This window comes from Pseudophryne corroboree, chromosome 5 (genome assembly GCF_028390025.1).
Source record: "Pseudophryne corroboree isolate aPseCor3 chromosome 5, aPseCor3.hap2, whole genome shotgun sequence".
In the NCBI taxonomy this organism is placed as follows: Eukaryota; Metazoa; Chordata; class Amphibia; order Anura; family Myobatrachidae; genus Pseudophryne; species Pseudophryne corroboree.
In genome coordinates, this window is record NC_086448.1 from 147,901,745 (window position 1) to 147,924,005 (window position 22,261).

At 42.8% G+C, this 22,261-nt stretch overlaps 1 protein-coding gene across 1 annotated transcript in view; it reads right to left on the minus strand.

The window, feature by feature from the left end:
* RAPGEF5 (Rap guanine nucleotide exchange factor 5) overlaps nucleotides 1-22,261 on the minus strand; it is a 499,799-nt gene that overhangs the window by 321,908 nt on the left and 155,630 nt on the right. The window contains exons 2-5 of the mRNA XM_063921784.1: nucleotides 14,482-14,532; nucleotides 13,032-13,138; nucleotides 8,064-8,185; nucleotides 4,874-5,042 (exon numbers count right to left, since the gene is read on the minus strand). Of these exons, the coding sequence (XP_063777854.1) occupies nucleotides 4,874-5,042; nucleotides 8,064-8,185; nucleotides 13,032-13,138; nucleotides 14,482-14,532 (449 nt within the window). The remainder of the gene's footprint in view (nucleotides 1-4,873; nucleotides 5,043-8,063; nucleotides 8,186-13,031; nucleotides 13,139-14,481; nucleotides 14,533-22,261) is intronic.

Here is a 22,261-nt window from a genome sequence, read left to right on the forward strand (position 1 = left end):
TCCTGGCTGAAGCCAGGGCTAGTAGCATGGACACTTTCCATGTGAGATATTCCAAATCCACCTTTTTTAGTGGTTCAAACCAATGGGATTTGAGGAAATCTAAAACTACGTTTAGATCCCACGGTGCCACCGGAGGCACTACAGGGGGCTGTATACGCAGTACACCCTTAACAAAAGTCTGGACCTCAGGAACTGAGGCCAATTCTTTTTGGAAGAATATTGACAGGGCCGAAATTTGAACCTAATAGATCCCAACTTGAGACCCATAGACAATCCTGATTGCAGGAAATGCAGGAATCGACCCAGTTGAAATTCCTCCGTCGGAGCACTCCGATCCTCGCACCACGCAACATATTTTCGCCAAATGCGGTGATAATGTTTCGCGGTTACTTCCTTCCTTGCTTTAATCAAAGTAGGAATGACTTCTTCCGGAATGCCTTTTCCCTTTAGGATCCGGCGTTCAACCGCCATGCCGTCAAATGCAGCCGCGGTAAGTCTTGAAACAGACAGGGACCTTGCTGAAGCAGGTCCCTTCTCAGAGGTAGAGGCCACGGATCGTCCGTGATCATCTCTTGAAGTTCCGGGTACCAAGTCCTTCTTGGCCAATCCGGAGCCACTAGTATCGTTCTTACTCCTCTTTTCCTTATAATTCTCAATACCTTTGGTATGAGAGGCAGAGGAGGAAACACATACACCGACTGGTACACCCAAGGCGTTACCAGCGCGTCCACAGCTATTGCCTGCGGGTCTCTTGACCTGGCGCAATACCTGTCCAGTTTTTTGTTGAGGCGAGACGCCATCATGTCCACCATTGGTCTTTCCCAACGGGTTACAAGCATGTGGAAAACTTCTGGATGAAGTCCCCACTCTCCCGGGTGAAGGTCGTGTCTGCTGAGGAAGTCTGCTTCCCAGTTGTCCACTCCCGGGATGAACACTGCTGACAGTGCCATCACATGATTCTCCGCCCAGCGAAGAATCCTCGCAGCTTCTGCCATTGCACTCCTGCTTCTTGTACCGCCCTGTCTGTTTACATGGGCGACTGCCGTGATGTTGTCCGACTGGATCAACACCGGTTTTCCTAGAAGCAGAGGTTCTGCCTGACTTAGAGCATTGTAGATTGCTCTTAGTTCCAGAATGTTTATGTGAAGAGACATCTCCAGGCTCGACCACACGCCCTGGAAGTTCCTTCCTTGTGTGACTGCTCCCCAGCCTCTCAGGCTGGCGTCCGTGGTCACCAGGATCCAATCCTGTATGCCGAATCTGCGGCCCTCCAATAGATGAGCGCTCTGCAACCACCACAGAAGAGATACCCTTGTCCTTGGAGACAGGGTTATCCGCCGGTGCATCTGAAGATGCGACCCTGACCATTTGTCGAGCAGATCCCTCTGGAAAATTCTTGTGTGGAATCTGCCGAATGGAATTGCTTCGTAAGAAGCCACCATTTTTCCCAGGACTCTTGTGCATTGATGTACAGACACCTTTCCTGGCTTTAGGAGGTTCCTGACAAGTTCGGATAACTCCTTGGCTTTTTCCTCCGGGAGAAATACCTTTTTCTGAACCGTGTCCAGAATCATCCCTAGGAACAGCAGACGTGTTGTCGGAATTAACTGGGATTTTGGAATATTCAAAATCCACCCGTGCTGTTTTAGCACTTCTTGAGACAGTGCTACTCCCATCTCTAGCTGTTCTCTTGACCTTGCCCTTATCAGGAGATCGTCCAAGTATGGGATAATTAACACGCCTTTTCTTCGAAGAAGAATCATCATCTCGGCCATTACTTTGGTAAAGACCCGAGGTGCCGTGGACAATCCAAACGGCAGCGTCTGAAACTGATAGTGACAGTTTTGTACGACGAACCTGAGGTACCCCTGGTGTGAGGGGTAAATTGGGACGTGGAGATACGCATCCTTGATGTCCAAGGATACCATAAAGTCCCCTTCTTCCAGGTTCGCTATCACCGCTCTGAGTGACTCCATCTTGAACTTGAACTTTTTTATGTACAGGTTCAGGGATTTCAGATTTAGAATAGGTCTTACCGAGCCGTCCGGCTTCGGTACCACAAATAGAGTGGAATAATACCCCTTTCCCTGTTGTAAAAGGGGTACTTTGACTATCACCTGCTGAGAGTACAGCTTGTGAATGGCTTCCAAGACCGTCACCCTGTCGGAGGGGGACGTTGGTAAAGCAGACTTCAGGAAACGGCGAGGTGGAGACGTCTCTAGTTCTAACCTGTACCCCTGAGATATTATCTGCAGGATCCAGGGATCTACCTGCGAGTGAGCCCACTGCGCGCTGAAATTCTTGAGACGACCCCCCACCGCCCCCGAGTCCGCTTGAGAAGCCCCAGCGTCATGCTGAGGCTTTTGTAGAAGCGGGGGAGGGCTTCTGTTCCTGGGAAGGAGCTGCCTGTTGCTGTCTCTTCCCCTTTCCTCTGCCTCGTGGCAGATATGAATATCCCTTTGCTCTCTTGTTTTTAAAGGAACGAAAGGGCTGCGGTTGAAAAGTCGGTGTCTTTTTCTGTTGGGGAGTGACTTGAGGTAAAAAGGTGGATTTCCCGGCTGTAGCCGTGGCCACCAAATCTGCTAGACCGACTCCAAATAACTCCTCCCCTTTATACGGCAAAACTTCCATATGCCGTTTTGAGTCCGCATCGCCTGACCACTGTCGCGTCCATAAACTTCTTCTGGCCGAAATGGACATAGCACTTACCCGTGATGCCAGCGTGCAGATATCCCTCTGTGCATCACGCATATAAAGAAATGCATCCTTTATTTGCTCCAAAGACAGTAAAACATTGTCCCTATCCAGGGTATCAATATTTTCAATCAGGGACTCTGACCAAGCTACTCCAGCACTGCACATCCAGGCTGTCGCTATAGCTGGTCGTAGTATAACACCTGTATGTGTGTATATACTTTTTTGGATATTTTCCATCCTCCTATCTGCTGGATCTTTAAGTGCGGCCGTCTCAGGAGAGGGTAACGCCACTTGTTTTGATAAGCGTGTGAGCGCCTTGTCCACCCTAGGAGGTGTTTCCCAGCGCGCCCTAACCTCTGGCGGGAAAGGGTATAAAGCCAATAACTTCTTTGAAATTAGCATTTTTTTATCGGGGGCAACCCACGCTTCATCACACACCTCATTTAATTCTTCTGATTCAGGAAAAACTATAGGTAGTTTTTTCACACCCCACATAATACCCTGTTTAGTGGTACCTGTAGTATCAGCTATATGTAACGCCTCCTTCATTGCCAAAATCATATAACGTGTGGCCCTACTGGAAAATACGGTTGATTCGTCACAGTCACCACTGGAATCAGTGTCTGTGTCTGGGTCTGTGTCGACCGACTGAGGCAAAGGGCGTTTTACAGCCCCTGACGGTGTTTGAGGCGCCTGGACAGGCACTAATTGATTGTCCGGCCGTCTCATGTCGTCAAACGACTGCTTTAGCGTGTTGACACTATCCCGTAATTCCATAAATAAAGGCATCCATTCTGGTGTCGACCCCCTAGGAGGTGACATCCCCATATTTGGCAATTGCTCCGCCTCCACACCAATATCGTCCTCATACATGTCGACACACGCGTACCGACACACAGCAGACACACAGGGAATGCTCTAAACGAAGACAGGACCCCACTAGCCCTTTGGGGAGACAGAGGGAGAGTCTGCCAGCACACACCAAAAGCGCTATATATGACAGGGATAGCCTTATAATAAGTGCTCCCTATATAGCTGCTTTAAATATATATATAATGCCACAATTTTGCCCCCCCTCTCTTGTTTTACCCTGTTTCTGTAGTGCAGTGCAGGGGAGAGACTGGGAGCCTTCCTGACCAGCGGAGCTGTGAGAGGAAAATGGCGCCGTGTGCTGAGGAGATAGGCCCCGCCCCTTTTTCGGCGGGCTCGCCTCCCGCTCTTCAATGGATTCAGGCAGGGGTTAAATATCTCCATATAGCCCCCGGAGGCTATATGTGAGGTATTTTATGCCTAAAAAAGGTTTCTCATTGCTGCCCAGGGCGCCCCCCCCCAGCGCCCTGCACCCTCAGTGACTGCCGTGTGAAGTGTGCTGGGAGCAATGGCGCACAGCTGCAGTGCTGTGCGCTACCTTAAGAAGACTGAGGAGTCTTCTGCCGCCGATTCTGGACCATCTTCTGTCTTCAGCATCTGCAAGGGGGCCGGCGGCGCGGCTCCGGTGACCCATCCAGGCTGTACCTGTGATCGTCCCTCTGGAGCTTGATGTCCAGTAGCCAAGAAGCCAATCCATCCTGCACGCAGGTGAGTTGACTCCTTCTCCCCTAAGTCCCTCGCTGCAGTGATCCTGTTGCCAGCAGGAATCACTGTAAAATAAAAAACCTAGCTAAACTTTTTCTAAGCAGCTCTTTAGGAGAGCCACCTAGATTGCACCCTTCTCGGCCGGGCACAAAAACCTAACTGAGGCTTGGAGGAGGGTCATAGGGGGAGGAGCCAGTACACACCACATGGTTAAAAGCTTTACTTTTTGTGCCCTGTCTCCTGCGGAGCCGCTATTCCCCATGGTCCTTTCAGGAACCCCAGCATCCACTAGGACGATAGAGAAACCATATTAAGGTTTGACCAAAAGGAGGTCTCGCAGAAGGGGCTACCCAGATTCAATTCAGCCGCCATGGCTAATGTAATGCAAACCAGCTTAATCATCACAACTGGTTACAATGTCCTAACTATTATAAAACCGGTAACTATGCTTATAAAAATAAACATCTAGTATTTTGCTTATTTACATTTCTTTTTTAATGGTATATGCAATGTTCATAAATGTATAGTGTGCACAGTGCTAGAAGCAGTTTTGTGAGCACTCAGAACATTTTGGAGCTGTGATTTGGAGGGGAACACTTACACATCACAGATATTTGAGGTCAATGGAGCAAGTGGTGCAAGCTGTTTCAGAAGTCGAACACCCATCTGCCACCCTTTATCTCTTCCAAACTCACAGACAGTATCGGCACACTCCTCAGAGGAAAACTGGTAGAACACAAAGCCGTCCTGGAAGCAGTGTTGTTTGTCCACTGAGAAGAAAAAGTCACAATACGGTCTATATTTAATGAATTAACTTTAATAATGTGAAAAATGGCAAAAAGAAAAAGTTGCATCTCATAGGAACAACCCACTGTTATGTAATTCACATTATAGTTTACATACACGAAAGCCCAGAGAGAAGGCTCACAACACTAACTAGTTACCTCAGCCAAGTTGAGAAGGTTTATTAGTTACATGTTTGGAAAAATGTTTGCAAAATAGAATCAGGGCCATTGGGAGACACTTGTATATCCGTGTGTGACGGAGTCTCTATATGGAGCACAACGGAACTTTTAGTCTCCGTCGCACACAGATATACAAGTGTCGATATCAAGTTAATTAGGATGGTCTCCTTGTGCCTCCTAGCCACATTGTGTTGCAACTTAAGGGCCCCATACCCTTATACGACATGACGGTCCGTCATGTCATATAAGATTTCCCTTCAGACTCTCGGGCGGCAGGATAGTATAAGATACATCGTATGCGGCCCTTTTGCATACGATGTATCTTATACAATCCCAGCCATTCCTGCGGGATCCGACATATCACAAGTGCAGCACTCGTGATATGTCAGATCTAGGGTGATCCGATCCGATGCTCACGGGAATGCGCATCGATTAGATCGGGTGTAAAGTATAACGAAAATTCCCGATTTCACCCAATATATCGGCCCGAATTGGGCTGAAATCAGGAATTATCGTTCTAGTGTATGGGGCCCTTAAGATGCATTTTCGGCAAAAAAAAAAGCCTGACCCTAGCACAGTCTCACAAAACTTGGGAGTGCTGAGAGGGCTGTTTGGCGTGACTGCCGCAATGATGTATGAGGTAACATCTGTACATCATACTGTTTGAATATAAAAAAATTCTAGACAAACATTAGTTCATTCTGCTAATGTGAAAACATTTCCTTTTAGCAGCATAGAGAATGATAACCATCGGTGTGAGATCTGTTTCATCACCTCTTATATCACTTCATGCAAATGGGAATTACAAGAATGTAAATATACAACGTTGCTCTACCAGCTCAGCATATATACAATCCTCAATGTGTTAAAATGTCACATCTGTGATGTACTGCAGAGATGGAGAAAATGTACAGCTAGGTGGAACGTGTGATGGAATATTTTGAGAATGTAGCCACCGGGGACTTGGGCACACAGTGTCTTGCAAGATGAAATGAGCAGGCGACAACACCAGCTACTAAGCAGCTTCTATGAACTTTCAACTAATGTTCGATTAGGAAGGGAGGGGTGGGGGCGGGGGGAGTGCACAAACATGAGTCGTCATCTGAAACTGATGGGACTGCAAAGAAAAGATCAGAGAGCAGAATGATACAGGTGAAATTTGCCAAAATATCAGTGGTGGAGGCACCGTTCTCTGAGCCATGGCCAAGGACAGATTGAATTTCTATAGCGCACTAGTACTATACTATAATTGGTTGGGTCCACAAATAGTAATACTACGGCAAAATGTAATATTTAAATTTTATTAAAATGTATCCTGCCTACCAACGAGACATCCCCATTTAGCCAGGTTAGGCAACAGCTCTTTAAACAGAATATTATTTATTTTATTACCAGTTATGTAAATAGCGCACACATATTCAGCACATATAGGTAGTTCCACTTAAAGAGGGGATTTAAATATACCATTAGTTTAAGGTAATTGTTCACATTTTTCAGGGTAGCCCAACATTTAGAAAGTGATGTTAAGTGCCTTGTGGTCCCCAAAATAAGTGCAACTGTAAATGAGCAAGATAACTTCAAAGACTTCTGTGTTTAAAGGGCTGATTCAACGTGAGTTGTAGTCTTGCTAAAAAATAGCAATACTACAACTCTTTTCGCTAGCATGCGAGGGATCGCCCAGCACAGGGCAAGGCCGCCCAGCATGCCAGGTCCTGCTCCCACGCTAACATGCGAGTGCACCACTGTGCTCACATGATTAGGGTTGCCCCCTGCCTACGCAGCCTAGCTGCGGAGGCAGCCGGATGGCAGCTGATCCTCCAGCCCCCACAAACGATCAGAAACGCCTGCGTTGTCCCGGACCACGCCCCCCAAATGGTGCGTAGACGCCCACAAAATGCAACGTTGATGTCCCGTCAATGCCTTCCCCGCCTCTTAAACTGCGATTGCGTGCGATCGCAGTTTAAGACCTCGCGCATGCCCTTCTGTGGGGTTTACTGAATTAGCCCCAAAGTTCGATGCTCGAGAGGATAGCTAAAAGTTCCATTTCAACCAAAATTAAAGAAACCTTGTGTAAAATCTACTACCGTATGTATTACACCCCATCCAGACTCAACAAAATGTTCCCCTCCTCTTCACCTGACTGTTGGCAGAGCTGTGGCTGCAGGGGTACTATGCTGCATATATGGTGGACTTGCCTGATTATTGCTCCCTTTTGGGACTTTGTTCATACTCTCTTGAATTCTCTTTGAAACTCTAGTGACAAAAGATCCCTGGATATTCTTACCATTTTTTTTATTATCTATATAGGGTTTAAATATTAAATACAATAAATTACAAGATGAATACTAATGCTGGAAAAACTTCCCAAGTACAGACATGCTCTACAAGGATTAGATGTGGAATGCGTAAAAATAACAGTTCTGGCTAATGCATGGCCCATATAAAGCTGGCACGCAGGGATGCACACGTTACCTAGAATGGCTGGCAAATGCTGTCAGATTAGGGGATTCCTTATTTTTTCACTTGAAGGCCCAGATTTATCAAGCCTTCAAGTGAAAAACTGCATGGTAATAAAGTACCAGCCAATCAGCTCCGCGCTGGGTTTGAAAAATGACAGGAGCCGATTGGTTGGTACTTTATCACCATGCAATTTATCACTCTCCAAAGCTTGATAAACCTGGGCCATAATCATGTAACTGAAGAGATATGTCAACAATATTATTTTCTATTCAATTAATGCTACAGCGTATAATTGCTTGCACGGTGTCTGCCCTCACATACAGATTATGAGGGCTCTTCGAACACCAATATTTTAGTGTAACAGACCTGAAAGCAGAATTCCAAGTTTTAGCAGGATCTGCCAGACCCCGGCTGCGGTGTATCTGCACTGGACAAATGGGCAGTTCTGCAAGAGCCAATCCACCAGCTCCGACCCCACACAACTTTTTCTGAAAGGCAAAAAAACAGCATATTGGGGAATATGAGATGAATCTCGGTGGAATAACACATAAGAGTGTAGAACTCCTCGCTGCAATACAATAAAACACATTAGAAAGTGTACAAAAGTAAAGTATAAAAAAAAATTACTTACGGCATTTCTACCTTTAGGCATATGAGAAAGGAGATTAATAACAAAATGGACGACACACAGCTCATACAACAAATAATAAACATATAAACGTGGGCGTAGCTGTAGTGGGTGCCATTGCTAAGTGGCCCAGAGGCTTAAGGGGTTCTGGACCTAGTTCATATAGTTGTCTACCAAAGTTCCCATAATTGCTGGTTAAGCAATTGGTTCCAGTCCGTTTCCTGGTCTGAAACGGAGGAATCGTCAGCACTAGACAGTGATCTCTCCCTGTCAAAGCTCCACACTGATATGATCCATCTCCAGGAGGACTCTGCAATGTTACATAATATGAACTGAGGGGGAACTCTAATCTGGCGTAAGGTGAACTGGTGGCACCAAACATTCACCCAATATTCTGTTCTTCTGGCTTAGTAGTAGTTCTGCATACAACCATTTTAAATCTGCCATATGGCTTGGTTTACTTATGTATTAATTGGCTATGTAATAAAAGCAACATTTACATTTGTAAATTAACTTTAACTCTGAAAGAGAAAACATAAATTGGACCTCAGACCTGCAAAACATAGCCTAAAGCTGGGTACACACTGAAGCGACGGGCATGCGTTCTGACATTGGAATGAATGCCCCTCAGTGGGGACTGCCAGTACACACTGGCACGACGTTTGGAATGCCATCGCTCCAGAGTGCACCCAGCTTAGTTGTAGATAAGGATTATTGCTTTGCTTTCATAAATTAAAACACAGACAGAAGCCATTAGGTGAATGTAATCATAGTTATCGTTAAAATTAATGTATACATACATACATACATACATACATACATACATACATACATACAGTACATCTATTCAGGAGATGTACACATCAACAGACCACAAAACCTGGCAAATAATGTTGAATGCTGTGACAACTATCTTCTGACCTACACCCCATCTATCTATACCAATCTACATTATAGTGGTGCTTTTAATTAGGGGACCTCATGCAGATGAGGTACATGCCTCTTTCAGTTGCACACACCTTCAGGTCATGGATACTGCTGGCAGGACCTAACTGGAAGCTACTATATTTAAGACTCTGAATCTGATTATGGATTGGGTGCCCAGTAAAGGGAGTCACAGCTTTTAAAGCGTTAAACAGGAAAACAATAAAAGGGATTTAATCCACAAACTGAAATTTGTTGGAAAAGATGTATAAACCGGTTACAGCTAAAATCAATCTTTCTTTTCAATTGCCAAAATTGGGTGTGCAGATTAAAGCCCACTTTCTATCCAGCACTATGAAGGCTGTGATTACCTTCACTTTAGCATAGTACAGAATACATTTATTCAAGGTTTGTTTTATTTTTTTATTTTGAACTATGTCCTAGCGTCATCATCTATAACCTGATTAGGAATTATAGTGCAATAGCCCATCTGAATGAGTTCACCTTGTGTGTGGACAATCACAATTAGATATCAATGTGTATTAAGAAGCTTATACTTATTTTTATAGCTACATCACAGAATATATATTAAATAGCAATGTTGCAGAGTCCAAAATATATATCTTCAGAAATACTGCCACCCTTGGCAGAAAGCCGATAACACTGCCCAACAAAAAAAAAAAATTGTTTGGTGCCTGGAATGATAGTATTGATTTTGGTTATTTTTGGCGTGCTAATTCTAAATACGAAAACAGTTTTTCTCCATCAGCTATACTTTTTGAGCATAAAGGTTCATTACATACACAGCCACTTGAATAGTTTCCTAGAAAATGTGGGTGAAATGAGCGAATAGCAAGGTGAAAGATTTCACTAGGACACAGGTTCTCAAACTCGATCCTCAGGACCCCACACAGTGCATGTTTTGCAGGTAACCCAGCAGGTGCACAGGTGTATTAATTACTCACTGACACATTTTAGAAGGTCCACAGGAGGAGCTAATTATTTCAATTGTGATTCTGTGAGGAGACCTGCAAAACATGCACTGTGTGGGGTCCTGAGGACCGAGTTTGAGAACCTCTGCACTAGGACATTAAAACAATGGAAGATCGCTCCCAGGGAAGATGGGATATACATATGATGGCAGATTACAACTGGAATTTACAAAGAGACTGTCCAAACAAAGGGCCTAATTCAGCAAGGATTGCAAAGCAGCAAAAATCGCAGAAAATCGCAAAATCTGCACCATATACCACAAAAACTGAGAAAAAAAATGCAACTTCTGAGACGAAGCAAAAACTGCGTATGCACTACAAAAAGTAGGCGTGTACAGGGCGTGTTGTGGGCGTATGCTGATGATCGGTGGGAGGTGCATTCGCAATTTTTACAACTGAACGCACATTTATGGTGCGCAGTTTTTGAGTGACTACAGGTCTACCTTAAAATCTGCACAAGCTGACCTCAGTTGTAGAATGTTCGATGTATACTGCAATCATTGCTTCATTACACCCAGCTGAAGAAGCTCACACCTCAGACCACAATTCACTTTATTCAGCTGTATTGAAACTTCTAAACATGTAAGGGAGCTTTAAAAACTCTGTAACACGTTTATTTATAAAATATAGGTAAGTAACCTAATTGTCTTTACACTTACTAACAATCGAGGTTTGACAACCACACTATTTTTTAAAATCAAACGTTAATTAACATTTCCAAGTATTTTGTTTTCTAGGGTCTGCTTAATGTCTTTTAGCTTCATAACAGTTTTTTTATGCTTTTTAAGCAATCAACACGTTTTTTGTTAACAAAACATACATTTGGTTATTTTTTTTTTGTTTTTTTATATCGCTACACACACAAAAACATATGTTCAAGAACAGCAACACCATTTTTTATTTTTTTGGGCCCGGAAAGTAGGTAGTGCAATATTTGAGGTTAAAACACAGGCCCTCATTCCGAGTTGTTCGCTTGCAAGCTGCTTTTAGCAGCTTTGCACACGCTAAGCCGCCGCCTACTAGGAGTGAATCTTAGCTTATCAAAATTGCGAACGAAAGATTAGCAGAATTGCGAATAGACACTTCTTAGCAGTTTCTGAGTAGCTCCAGACTTACTCGGCAACTGCGATCGGTTCAGTCAGTTTCGTTCCTGGTTTGACGTCACAAACACACCCAGCGTTCGCCCAGACACTCCTCCGTTTCTCCAGCCACTCCCGCGTTTTTCCCAGAAACGGTAGCGTTTTTTCGCACACACCCATAAAACGGCCAGTTTCCGCCCAGAAACACCCACTTCCTGTCAATCACATTACGATCACCAGAACGAAGAAAAAACCTTGTAATGCCGTGAGTAAAATACCTAACTGCATAGCAAATTTACTTGGCGCAGTCGCACTGCGGACATTGCGCATGCGCATTAGCGACTAATCGCTCCGTTGCGAGAAAAAAATAACGAGCGAACAACTCGGAATGACCCCCACAGTTGTTTGCAAAAATTGCAACATCAGAAACATGTAAGCAAAAAATGCGTAAAATTGTAAATTTATACGCAAATAATGCGTATTTTTTTAGGTCTTCGCAATATTTGCACATTTCACAAGCCCACCTTCTTTTTGTAACATTAAATTAGTGTTGCAGTTTTTCCATTTGGGCATGCTTTCGCAATTTTACGATTACTCGCAATTTTTGCAAATTTGTAATTTTTACAATCCTTACTGAATTGGCCCCATAGTCCATTCAAGAATGTCCCACAAAAGAAGATTCCTAAACTGATTTTCTTTTCATTTATGCTTTCATTTTATTATTTTGAAGAAAGTATTATTTGAGTCACTCTAGTGTTACTGTTATGTTAGTGGGCGAGAGTTACTATGTGACATCACCGCCCACTGGCATGATGCTAAGCGCACAGAGGACAACTCTTCCTATAAGAGCTGTCCTCCACGATCCCCGGCGTCTCTTAGACTTCTGGGTTTGGCCCCCCTGTGTCATTCTGCGCATGTGCAGAATGACGGGGACGGCCGCGGGGCATGCTGGGAGGGATCCGATCGGATTCCTCACACAGCGCTGCGGAAAGAAGCCCATAGGCTTCTATGGGGTATCGCCAGCAAAAGCTAGCAAACCCCTCCATGCGGAGGTTTACCGCATTTTCTGCTTAGTACATCCCGCCCAGTATGTTTTATTGATGTCACTAACATATTCTAGAAAATATTTTTAGACTAATGTCTTTTAACGTTTTGTGTATTATTATGTGAATCATAGGCCTAATATGAAATAGGGTAACACAAATCAGACGATGTTTATATCTCAAAAATTAGAGCTGATAGGCGAAAATTAATGTTATATTTGAAATCAGCACATCAAATATACATAAAATCAGCTAAAAAATCCGTGGCACCAAAACACGTGTCGGGCTTTGTAATCATTCCTTTTTGCAACTCGTATAAATCGCCCCTTTTACCCATGACAGCAATGAGTAATATTTGTGCAGACCTTATATACCCACCAAGCCAGGGCACGACACGTGGCGTACTTCATGGGGTACGCACTGTCTACGTCAAATGTAGGAGGTGGTTATAATAATGTGACTTGATAGAAGCATATACAGTAGGTACAAAGATGAAAACTATGTTTTAGATAAAACTATGCGGTAAAAAAAAGGTGTGTGCCTTGTTTTTGTTGTTTGTATGGTACACAGTATAACAAATGGTAACGTTTTTGTAATGCTGTACAGAATGTTTGTACTGTGTAATTAATGATCAGCTAAATAAAACTTTGTGCCAATAGGTAGCTTACCTGCAGATACAAGTTAGATACATTCGATCTCTGATTAGACCAGGAGACAGGCTTCTTACTGCGTTCCTCAATGCTCTCCCAGCACATGTTACACTCTCACCATAAGACTGAAAGGAAACAGAAAAAAACAACAGGGTGAATAAGCAGCAGAACTTTATAATTCCACTGTTGCCTTTACCATTCCTGGAAACTATTCCTCTGTTGAGGTTCCTCAGCACCTACAGTAGGCTTATTTGGGGCTTTGAAAGTTAATAAGGTAGAATGTGCAGTGCATAAACTATTGGTTCGGGGATTTGGAAGCCAACATTGGCAGTCAGAAGCTGTACAATGACGCAGAAAGGCAAACTCGGAAATCTGGCACTAAATCACCAGGAATCCAACCCGAAGAGAGGAAGAGCGGGCCATCTAGTACAGTAAGATCAGATATGGAGAGGTAAGGGCATACCCATATTTATTAAAGTTGAAGGCAAATAACTTCTGGGGCCATTCAGGGGCAGAGCTACCATTAGTTTAACATAGACTGTTGACTAGGGTGTGAACAGTTAGCAGTATTTAAACCACTGAATGAAGTGGTGCAGCCACACTGGTCGTGGGCTGCAGACATGAAATAGAAGCAGCTTCATACATGTGACACTGCTGCCTACTGCTCCTCCATATCAGTTTCACAGCCAGGCACCACACTCTCTGTCTGAGGTGCCAAGGATGCCTCCACTACCTCCAGCATCCCAATGTAAGAAACAGCAGGGGTTAGAGTGCCACTTCCAAGTAGACAAAGAGCATCACTCCGAAAGAGGGTAGGGTGATGCTAGTAAGTGTGTTTGGGGGCAATGGCCTTGCTTCAGAGTGTGAGAGGTTGGGAGTAGGGGCCTCTTGGGATTGGGGGAATTACCCGATACTGAGTAAAAGGTTAGGGAGGGGGTGCTTTTGAATAGAGGGTGTACATTCTTGGCTGGGCTCCTAGGGCATACACTGGCCCTATAGCCATTATATGATTATACATAACAGCAGTCGCCATACCTTATGACTTTCAGAACCTCTCCCAGTAGACACTATATACAGGCCAAGTAGGTGTCAAATGTTAGCTTTTGACTTATGAATACACATTGTATTACAGAGATTGCAAACATAATGAGCAGAACATAAATAAACTGGCAGGAGGAGGAGATGGGAACATATTAGTGGAAAGGTAACAGAAAGTGTAGCTGAGTATAATACACTCTGTGACTAGAGAGCCTTCAGGGGTAGATAAAGAGATTATGGGACAGAGATAACAAAAATGCATTATCCTCTAAGACCTGCCAGCGGGATTAGTTACACCCTTATAAAAGCTTAACTCGTACATTTACTTTTTTTATTTTTTTTAAAGATTAAGGGGAAAAAATACAGATATTTTGTTTCATCACAAATATGCCAGAACACAAAATGAGGAAAATAACACAGTACAATTTACCTTGCTGGATGCATTATCTGTGCACAGACTTGAAATTCTTTCGGATAGAATCTGAAAATATAAAACAGAACAATTGTTTTAATGCAATCTATAACAGTAACAAACCCATCACATTATCTCCTTTATAAAAGGAAAAAAAGAATTTCCATTAAACAATAAAATACATCATAATTAGCACAAACGTCATCAAGCTAACCACCTCGTTAACACATCTTGCCTTCTTAATAAGCTATGAAATATTTATTTAAATGTGCATTTCTGTAAAAAATGTATTCTGCACATGTCCGTTATTGTGTTACTAATTGGGAGAGTAAAACAAAACAAGAATATATAATACTTCTTGTATAAGTATATATATATATATATATATATTTATATTATTCCTCCCCACCTATGGCTCAGGTGATATCGGGAATAAAACAGAGGCGGCACTCCACGGACATGCACATTTGTACCATGAAGTTTTGAACACAAACTTTCTTACCACAAGTCCGTGGAGCGCCGCCTCTGTTTTCATTCCTGATATCACCTGAGCCATAGGTGGGGAAAAATCTAATATATATATATATATATATATATATATATTCTCATACCGATCTAAGACCGACACTCCAGACATTTGACAGATAAGGTGGCAATCCCACAGACTTTAACTGAAGAACTCATTACATAGCTCTGATTTGGAAGGCCAATCTCAGGATTCGGGATTGAAAAACTCTCAATCCCAAAATACACGGGATTGACATACCAGACGTCACAACACGCAGCCTCTCGGCTGGGCACTGCTGTGCTGCAGTCCTACTCAGTTTATGCAGAAAGGCTGGCGTGGGGCTGCGCAGTGTGACCCCTGACATCACGCCGCAGTGTACCGCTGGAGAGCCGCGCAGCATCTGAACCGAGTGCTGTGCCTGGCATAAAAATGAAAAAGTGTATGTGCAAATTAATCCCAAAATCCCAGTATCAGCCTCCCTAGCACTGGCGTTTCATTCCCTTATTCCAGAATTTTTTCAAAGATAAAAAGAGTAGGAATAAAGGACCAAAATGTCAGAGCAGAGTCTTTTCGTTAAAGTCCATGGGAGTGTGATCTTATCATGTCTGTAAGGTCACCTGAGGAAACTGCTTCCTTCTATTCCTGATAGAAGTGACTGCACCTCCAGTAGCAGTGCCAACACTGATTGTGGTAGGTCACTTGACACAATAGGGGGTATTCAATTGTTTTTCCCTGTGGCCACCACTAGATGGCGCCCAATAGAGCATCTATTGAATTGCCCGGGGCGTGATTAGCCGTGAGTAGACACATTTCAGTTCACCACCTCCTGAGGTGGCGAGCTGAAATGTGCGAAAAGTCAACCGTTTGGGCACACCAAACGGCACTTTTCTCTGTGCTCCCAGCACTTTTGTTGGGTGTTTGGGCGCGATTAGCGTAATTCATAAATTTTTTTTAATTTTTTTTTAATTAACGGACTACCTCCCCGAAATTTCCCATCACTTTACGCAGAAGATTGGGCGTGCGAGAGCACAGAAAAATAATTGAATTCCCCCAATAAGCCTAATTTTGAGCCAGACAAAGTGTATGACTGTTTGTGCATGGGGCCGTGGAAGCCTGATTTACTCCTTCATGCAAGTGCACCAACACCATGTTAGCACAGGCGATCCATCAGAATCAGGCTTCCAATCCCCCCATGCACAAAGCTTTATCTACACACCCATAACACTCCCATGACATCACAACAGAGATCAGAAACCAACAGCCCAAACTGTTTTGCCACATGACATGGTAACCCACGCAGCGCCACTGGGATATGTCTACTACAGGCTCTCATCACTCTAGTCTTCCCCTTCCCACCTTGGAATTCACACTGACTTTATCCATCTGGGAGACATAGAAATTATATTAAAGAATAATGTTTCAGCATCTGCTGCCTTGCCATAATATTAGCCCAGACCACAGGGTGAGTGCTGGAAGGCTGCATCCAGCCTATAGCACCAGCTGGGAACATGCCTTTAAACAGATCCAATAATTTTAGGAAATCGTAAGACAAGCTGATAAGAGTCAACAGTTAATACGATTAGATTCTCTTACTCCAAAATTACTATGTACCGTATTACTGCTATAATACAAAGTAGTGTTCTATTTTGGTAGTGGTGCAGAGCCTCAAAACCTAGTCCCTCTTCATTTGATTTTTCAGCATTCAAGCCACAGCAACCAGAAGACATCATAGTGGCTGACAGCTGCAGAAAAGTGCGCGCAGCTTTGCTTGGCTTAACCATTGCAGCTAATTAAAAGAGACAGTAATTGGCATAGCACAGGTGTGGCTAACAATTTTAAATTGAAAGCTTACCACACCTTTCCCATGTGAATACCCAGTGACATACTAGAATGTTAAAACCCATTTTACAGGGATTTTAAAGTGCTGCACTTCATTATATTTCCACATACATTTGCAAATTAAGCCTAGAAAGGCACTTACAGCATTACCATTCAGTCAAGTTTTATTGAACACTTATTGAACATTTTAAGCCTCAATAATCTGTAGAACTGAATAATGGTTAGTAAAATGTATAGACAAGTAAAGTGTACAGGTCACATTTATCATGCTGCCGAGTTGTATATTCCGAGACTGCAACTTCCTATACTGTCATTCAATGCACCTGCATGCATGCACTTCTAAAGGCAGGAGTAGTAGAATATAGGATGACATTCTAGAAGTATAATGTTTGCAAAACTGCTCCACCTTTTTATAAACCATTTGGCGTCTAAATAAAACCAATGAATTACAAAAGAACGTCTGGGGTAATACAGGAGTCCTGCCAAGAACTGAGCCTGAGGTCAGATGCGTCACAAAGTAAATTTCAAATAGGAGTCATCTTTACATTTTGCATTACTCATATTGCATTTAATTTGCTTAAGGTTTTGTGTTGTTAAATACATTTACCGGTTTCATTTTCTTTTTTAATGGATTGATCTGTGCCAGTCCTACACTTGTACACACACATACAGTAATAAGTCATAGAGTTTGTGATACAGTGGAGATATTACTCCCATTGGCCACGGTAGGTGCAGTCTGTATACAGGTCTGTTTGAACTGTGCATTAGGCATATATATTGTACTAAATGGTGAACAAAGGTTTCCAGGACACGGGGGCTGAACTGTACTGGGACCATAATCATACTGTAAGAAGTCAAGCAATGCATTCAACATTAGGTAAGATTAAGAGTGTATGCATCTGAGTATCTGAATCTCACTCTGTCTTATTAGTACCCGGTCATGCAAGCGCTTACAAGATCCACGCTTCACTGCTCTGCCTCCCAGGCACCTCCTGTTGTACTGTAGAAACAGAGGGAATCACAGTGGAAATCAGGGCCCTTGTCTCAACATGTTACACAGGCAAAATCTGCTCTGCTATCTGTGGCTTTATTCTGACACACAACAGCCGTCCCATCACTCTAACACGATGCTTATATCGTATTCTTCATGATTGCATGAAGTATATGGAGTACGATAGGGCAACAGTCATCTACAAATCCAAAATAAAATATCATCTTATTATACAGGATTTACATTCACATCCGATATGGATCATTTATACCTCACATGCCAATTAAAGTGGACTATTTTAAATATATGTATTACAGTATCATTGATATATAAACATTTATTTTGACATATTAAATTATGTGTATATAAGTAACAGCCAAAAACTGTAGGCCTTCTCTATATTGTTCATGCGGTGTAAATCTAGCCAGGTATGTGACATCTACACATCACACTGTACAATGGTAGGATACATAGGAGCAATATCCCTTATGCAAAGAGGAGCATCTGCCCTATTCCCCAAGGAATGTGAACTTATAAGTGTACCTGTTACTGCATACAATGGATGCAGCTACACTGATGAGAATGTAAAAACATAGAAACATAGAATTTGACGGCAGATAAGAACCACTTGGCCCATCTAGTCTGCCCCTTTTTTTTTTATCCTTTAGGCAATCTCAACCCTTTTTGAACCTTAATTCTTTGTAAGGATATTCATATGTCTATCCCGTGCATGTTTAAATTGCTCTACAGTCTTAAGGGGGTACACACGGAGAGATCCGTGTTTAAAATCTAAGCAATCTGACTAGATTGCTTAGATTTTAAGCACGGATCTGCCGTGTGTATGCCCCCCAGAGTATTGCTATCGCCGGTGCTAGATTGAGCCTGCATGCAGGCTCAATCTAGCGGGTTGCTCACTTCAGCGCTGTGTGAAGTGGGCGTCCCCCGTCGTTGTCCCCCCCCCCCCTCACTCAGCACATCGCGCTGTGCTGAGCAGGGGGAGAAATGTGTGCTGAGTGGTCTGTGTTAAGATCGCTTAGCACACATCTCTCCTGTCAGTACCCCCCTTTAGCCTCTACCACCTCTGATGCGAGGCTATTCCACTTATCCACTACCCTTTCTGTGAAGTCATTTTTCCTTAAATTTCCCATGAACCTCCCCCGTCCAGTCTCAGTGTATGTCCTCGAGTTCTAATACTTCTCTTCCTTTGAAGAATGTTTCCCTCCTGAACTTTGTTAACACCCTTGATATATTTGAAAGTTTCTATCATGTCCCCCCTTTCCTTTCTCTCCTCCAAACTATACATGTTAAGATCTTTTAGCCTTTCCGGGTAAGTTTTGTGATGTAGGCCATGCACCATTTTAGCTGCCCTTCTTTGTACGCTCTCTAATGTATTTATATCATTCTGGAGATATGGTCTCCAGAACTGGACACAGTATTCCAGATGAGGCCGCACCAATGACCTATACAGTGGCATTATTACTTCTTTTTTCCTGTTACTGATTCCTCTCCCTATGCAACCAAGCATCTGACTTGCCTTTCTCATTGCTTTGTTGCATTGCTTTCCTGCCTTTAAGTCACTTGAAATAGTGACTCCTAAATCCCTTTCCTCCTCAGTAGTTTCCATTATAGTACCCTTGATACTATATTTAGCCTTTGGGTTTTTGAGACCCAAGTGCATGATTTTGCATTTTTTAGCATTAAACTGTAGTTGCCACGTTCTACAATGTAGCTTATTAGCTGTTGAAATCAAGCCATCAATTTGGCGTGAAGCACTATTTTCATTCAAGGCCCTTCTTAAAGTATAAGCACACTGGGCAGCCGCCCAGGGCCCAACAATTTTAGAGCAGGTGCGGGTGATGGTCACACAATCATAGCAGGGACGCAGCACTGTCTGCCTGCCTCCCACCATGCAGACATTTACTGTACAGTAAATGGCTGTCAGCATGCTGATTGGTGGATGGCTGGAGCTATCCACCAATCAGAGTGCTGACAGCCATGCACTATATGGAAGCATGTGGAGAAGTGGTGCAGGACTGCAAGAGGAGCATTTTATAAAAAATTTTTAAATGGTTCCCATAACTGGTTGTGTAGGAAGCCCAGTGCATTGCTTTGCCAAGGACCTACAATGCTGTTAAGAAGACCCTGTGTTCATCCACACAGTGGCTAACTCCGCCAGCAATTGGTACATTTTATGCCAGGGTTTCCCAACCAATTGATAAGGGATCGGATCAAGTTCTAAATGTATTAAAGAACCAGAAATAGCAAATATGAGCAGAATAAAATGTATTTCTGATATAATTAGGACTAGTTTCATCCGCAGCTTTCACAGAAAGAGTAATAGATAATATATATTAGAACTATTTCCAGAGATTTTACCATAGTATATGGGAGATGTAAAATGGTCTGGATACATATAGCAAGTTGTACTTTAGAATTCTCACAAAAAGCTTTGAGGAAATCCACACAAGGCTCCTATATGGCACCAATATATTGATAAGTTTCACCGTGGATTCTATACACGTAATGACAATACACTGATAAGTTTTCTCTACCAAGCCTAATCCAAAGAAAAGAAAATCCTATCAGACATTCTTTTTTTTCCAGCCATTTGAGACCTTGCCAACCACACACAGCATCTATTGATACTTTCCTCGAGTTTCCATGGCAACTGCATGCGCTCTTAAACATTTAATAATGCACTGCCACATGTAACGTACCTGTCCATTCTAAAATGCTTAGCATTTAGATGTTCCAGACAGTAATGGAATACATTCAGGCTTTCATTTAGTGTACCATTTCACTCCCATGGGTTCCCGCTGTATTACTCCCTTACAGAGAGATGTCTGCACTTAAATATAATGCACTTGTTTTACCTAGACACTCAGTTGCGTGCATATAATTTGTGCAGCAGGCTGTTCTATTATGAAAAACCATAACTTAGGCATTCCTGTGTTTCATATTTTTTTCAGGGCACTTAGTAAATGCAGACACTGATAATATTATGTGCTTTACCAGAATTAGAATTGCAGAATTTTTCATGACTTCACGTGCAGGTCATGAATAAAATGTTGCATATTATTTTACGGAGCTGAAAGGGAAGTTAGAGGAATAATTCTAGGAGTCCATTGTTTTCTACACAGCCAAAGTGTAGATTGGAAGCTCTGATGAACGAGGGGAGTCCTGTTTCCATTTATATAAATGACATTACTGCACCCTGACAACTTCACTGCAAAATGACAATTTAACAATGCTAGAAAACTGCCACTATGCCAGATAATAATCAGCCTGCAATTGATCAAATGACCTCTATTGGTCAGTCTTTCTTGTCACCTTCCTACTGCACTGAGGGAAGAATGGAGAAGTGAGACAGTGGAGAAGTTGCCCATGGCAACCAATCAGCACTGAAGTAACATTTATAATTTGCATAGTATACAATTGTACAGAGCAGCTGATCGGTTGCCATGGGCAACTTCTCCACAGGTTCACTTCTCCACTCTTTTCACTGCTTCATGAATAAACCCTGTACTCGATTGAGGAGCAGGATACAAGGGAGACCAAAAATCTCCTTATCTGTGCTAGAAGTTACTTTTCATATATTATTCAATTATTTTTACAGAATGCTATATTTGGCCCTCTAGCAAATCACCATGATATGCGTCCTGTGTTTCTACTATTCTGATGCCATACAACAATATGCATAATGATAGATTTTAGATATGCTGAATACTAAATGAGTCCTCTCCATTTGATGCATCATTGGCCCTGTGAATATTTTATTATATCTGTAACCATGTACAGTAAACAGTGTAGTATGTTAATTGGCATCATTAATCCTGCTATAGGAAGGTGGTATGTGCTAAGCTGGGTACACACGTGTTGGCAGTGCGACCCAGCGATGCAATGTAACAATACATGGCACCGCTGTACACACTCTGTTGTACGAAAGCGTAACGTATCGTGACATACAACGTGTAACAGCACTGTCTCGGCCGTGGAATCGTCCAATAAGACATGCAGCAAATCCAATGGGATGACTTGGGTGGACTTGAGGGTACACAATATACGATGGTTGTTTCGATCAGTCTTAGTTCAAAACATTGTAAGTCCAGCAAACGTTTCACAATTCTATTTAAACAATTTTACAACCTAATCTTGACATTTGAAAAACTACTCATTGATTATTGATCCACTACTTATCCTACAGGAAGACCTGTCCCGGTATGTTCCTACAAGTCTTTCAATCTGGTTTGACCAGAATGAATGGGAGCATTGTTGCTGGAGAAGCTTCACAGACCTTTCCCCTACTGCCGGGCCACACAGGTGTCACATCTCCTGTGATGGGTACTGATCCCCTATGACACACACAGACATTTCTTTTCTCATTCAGCTAGGAAAATGAGTGTGAAATGTAATAAATGCTACTTAAATTTATTATTATTATTATTATTATTATTATTATT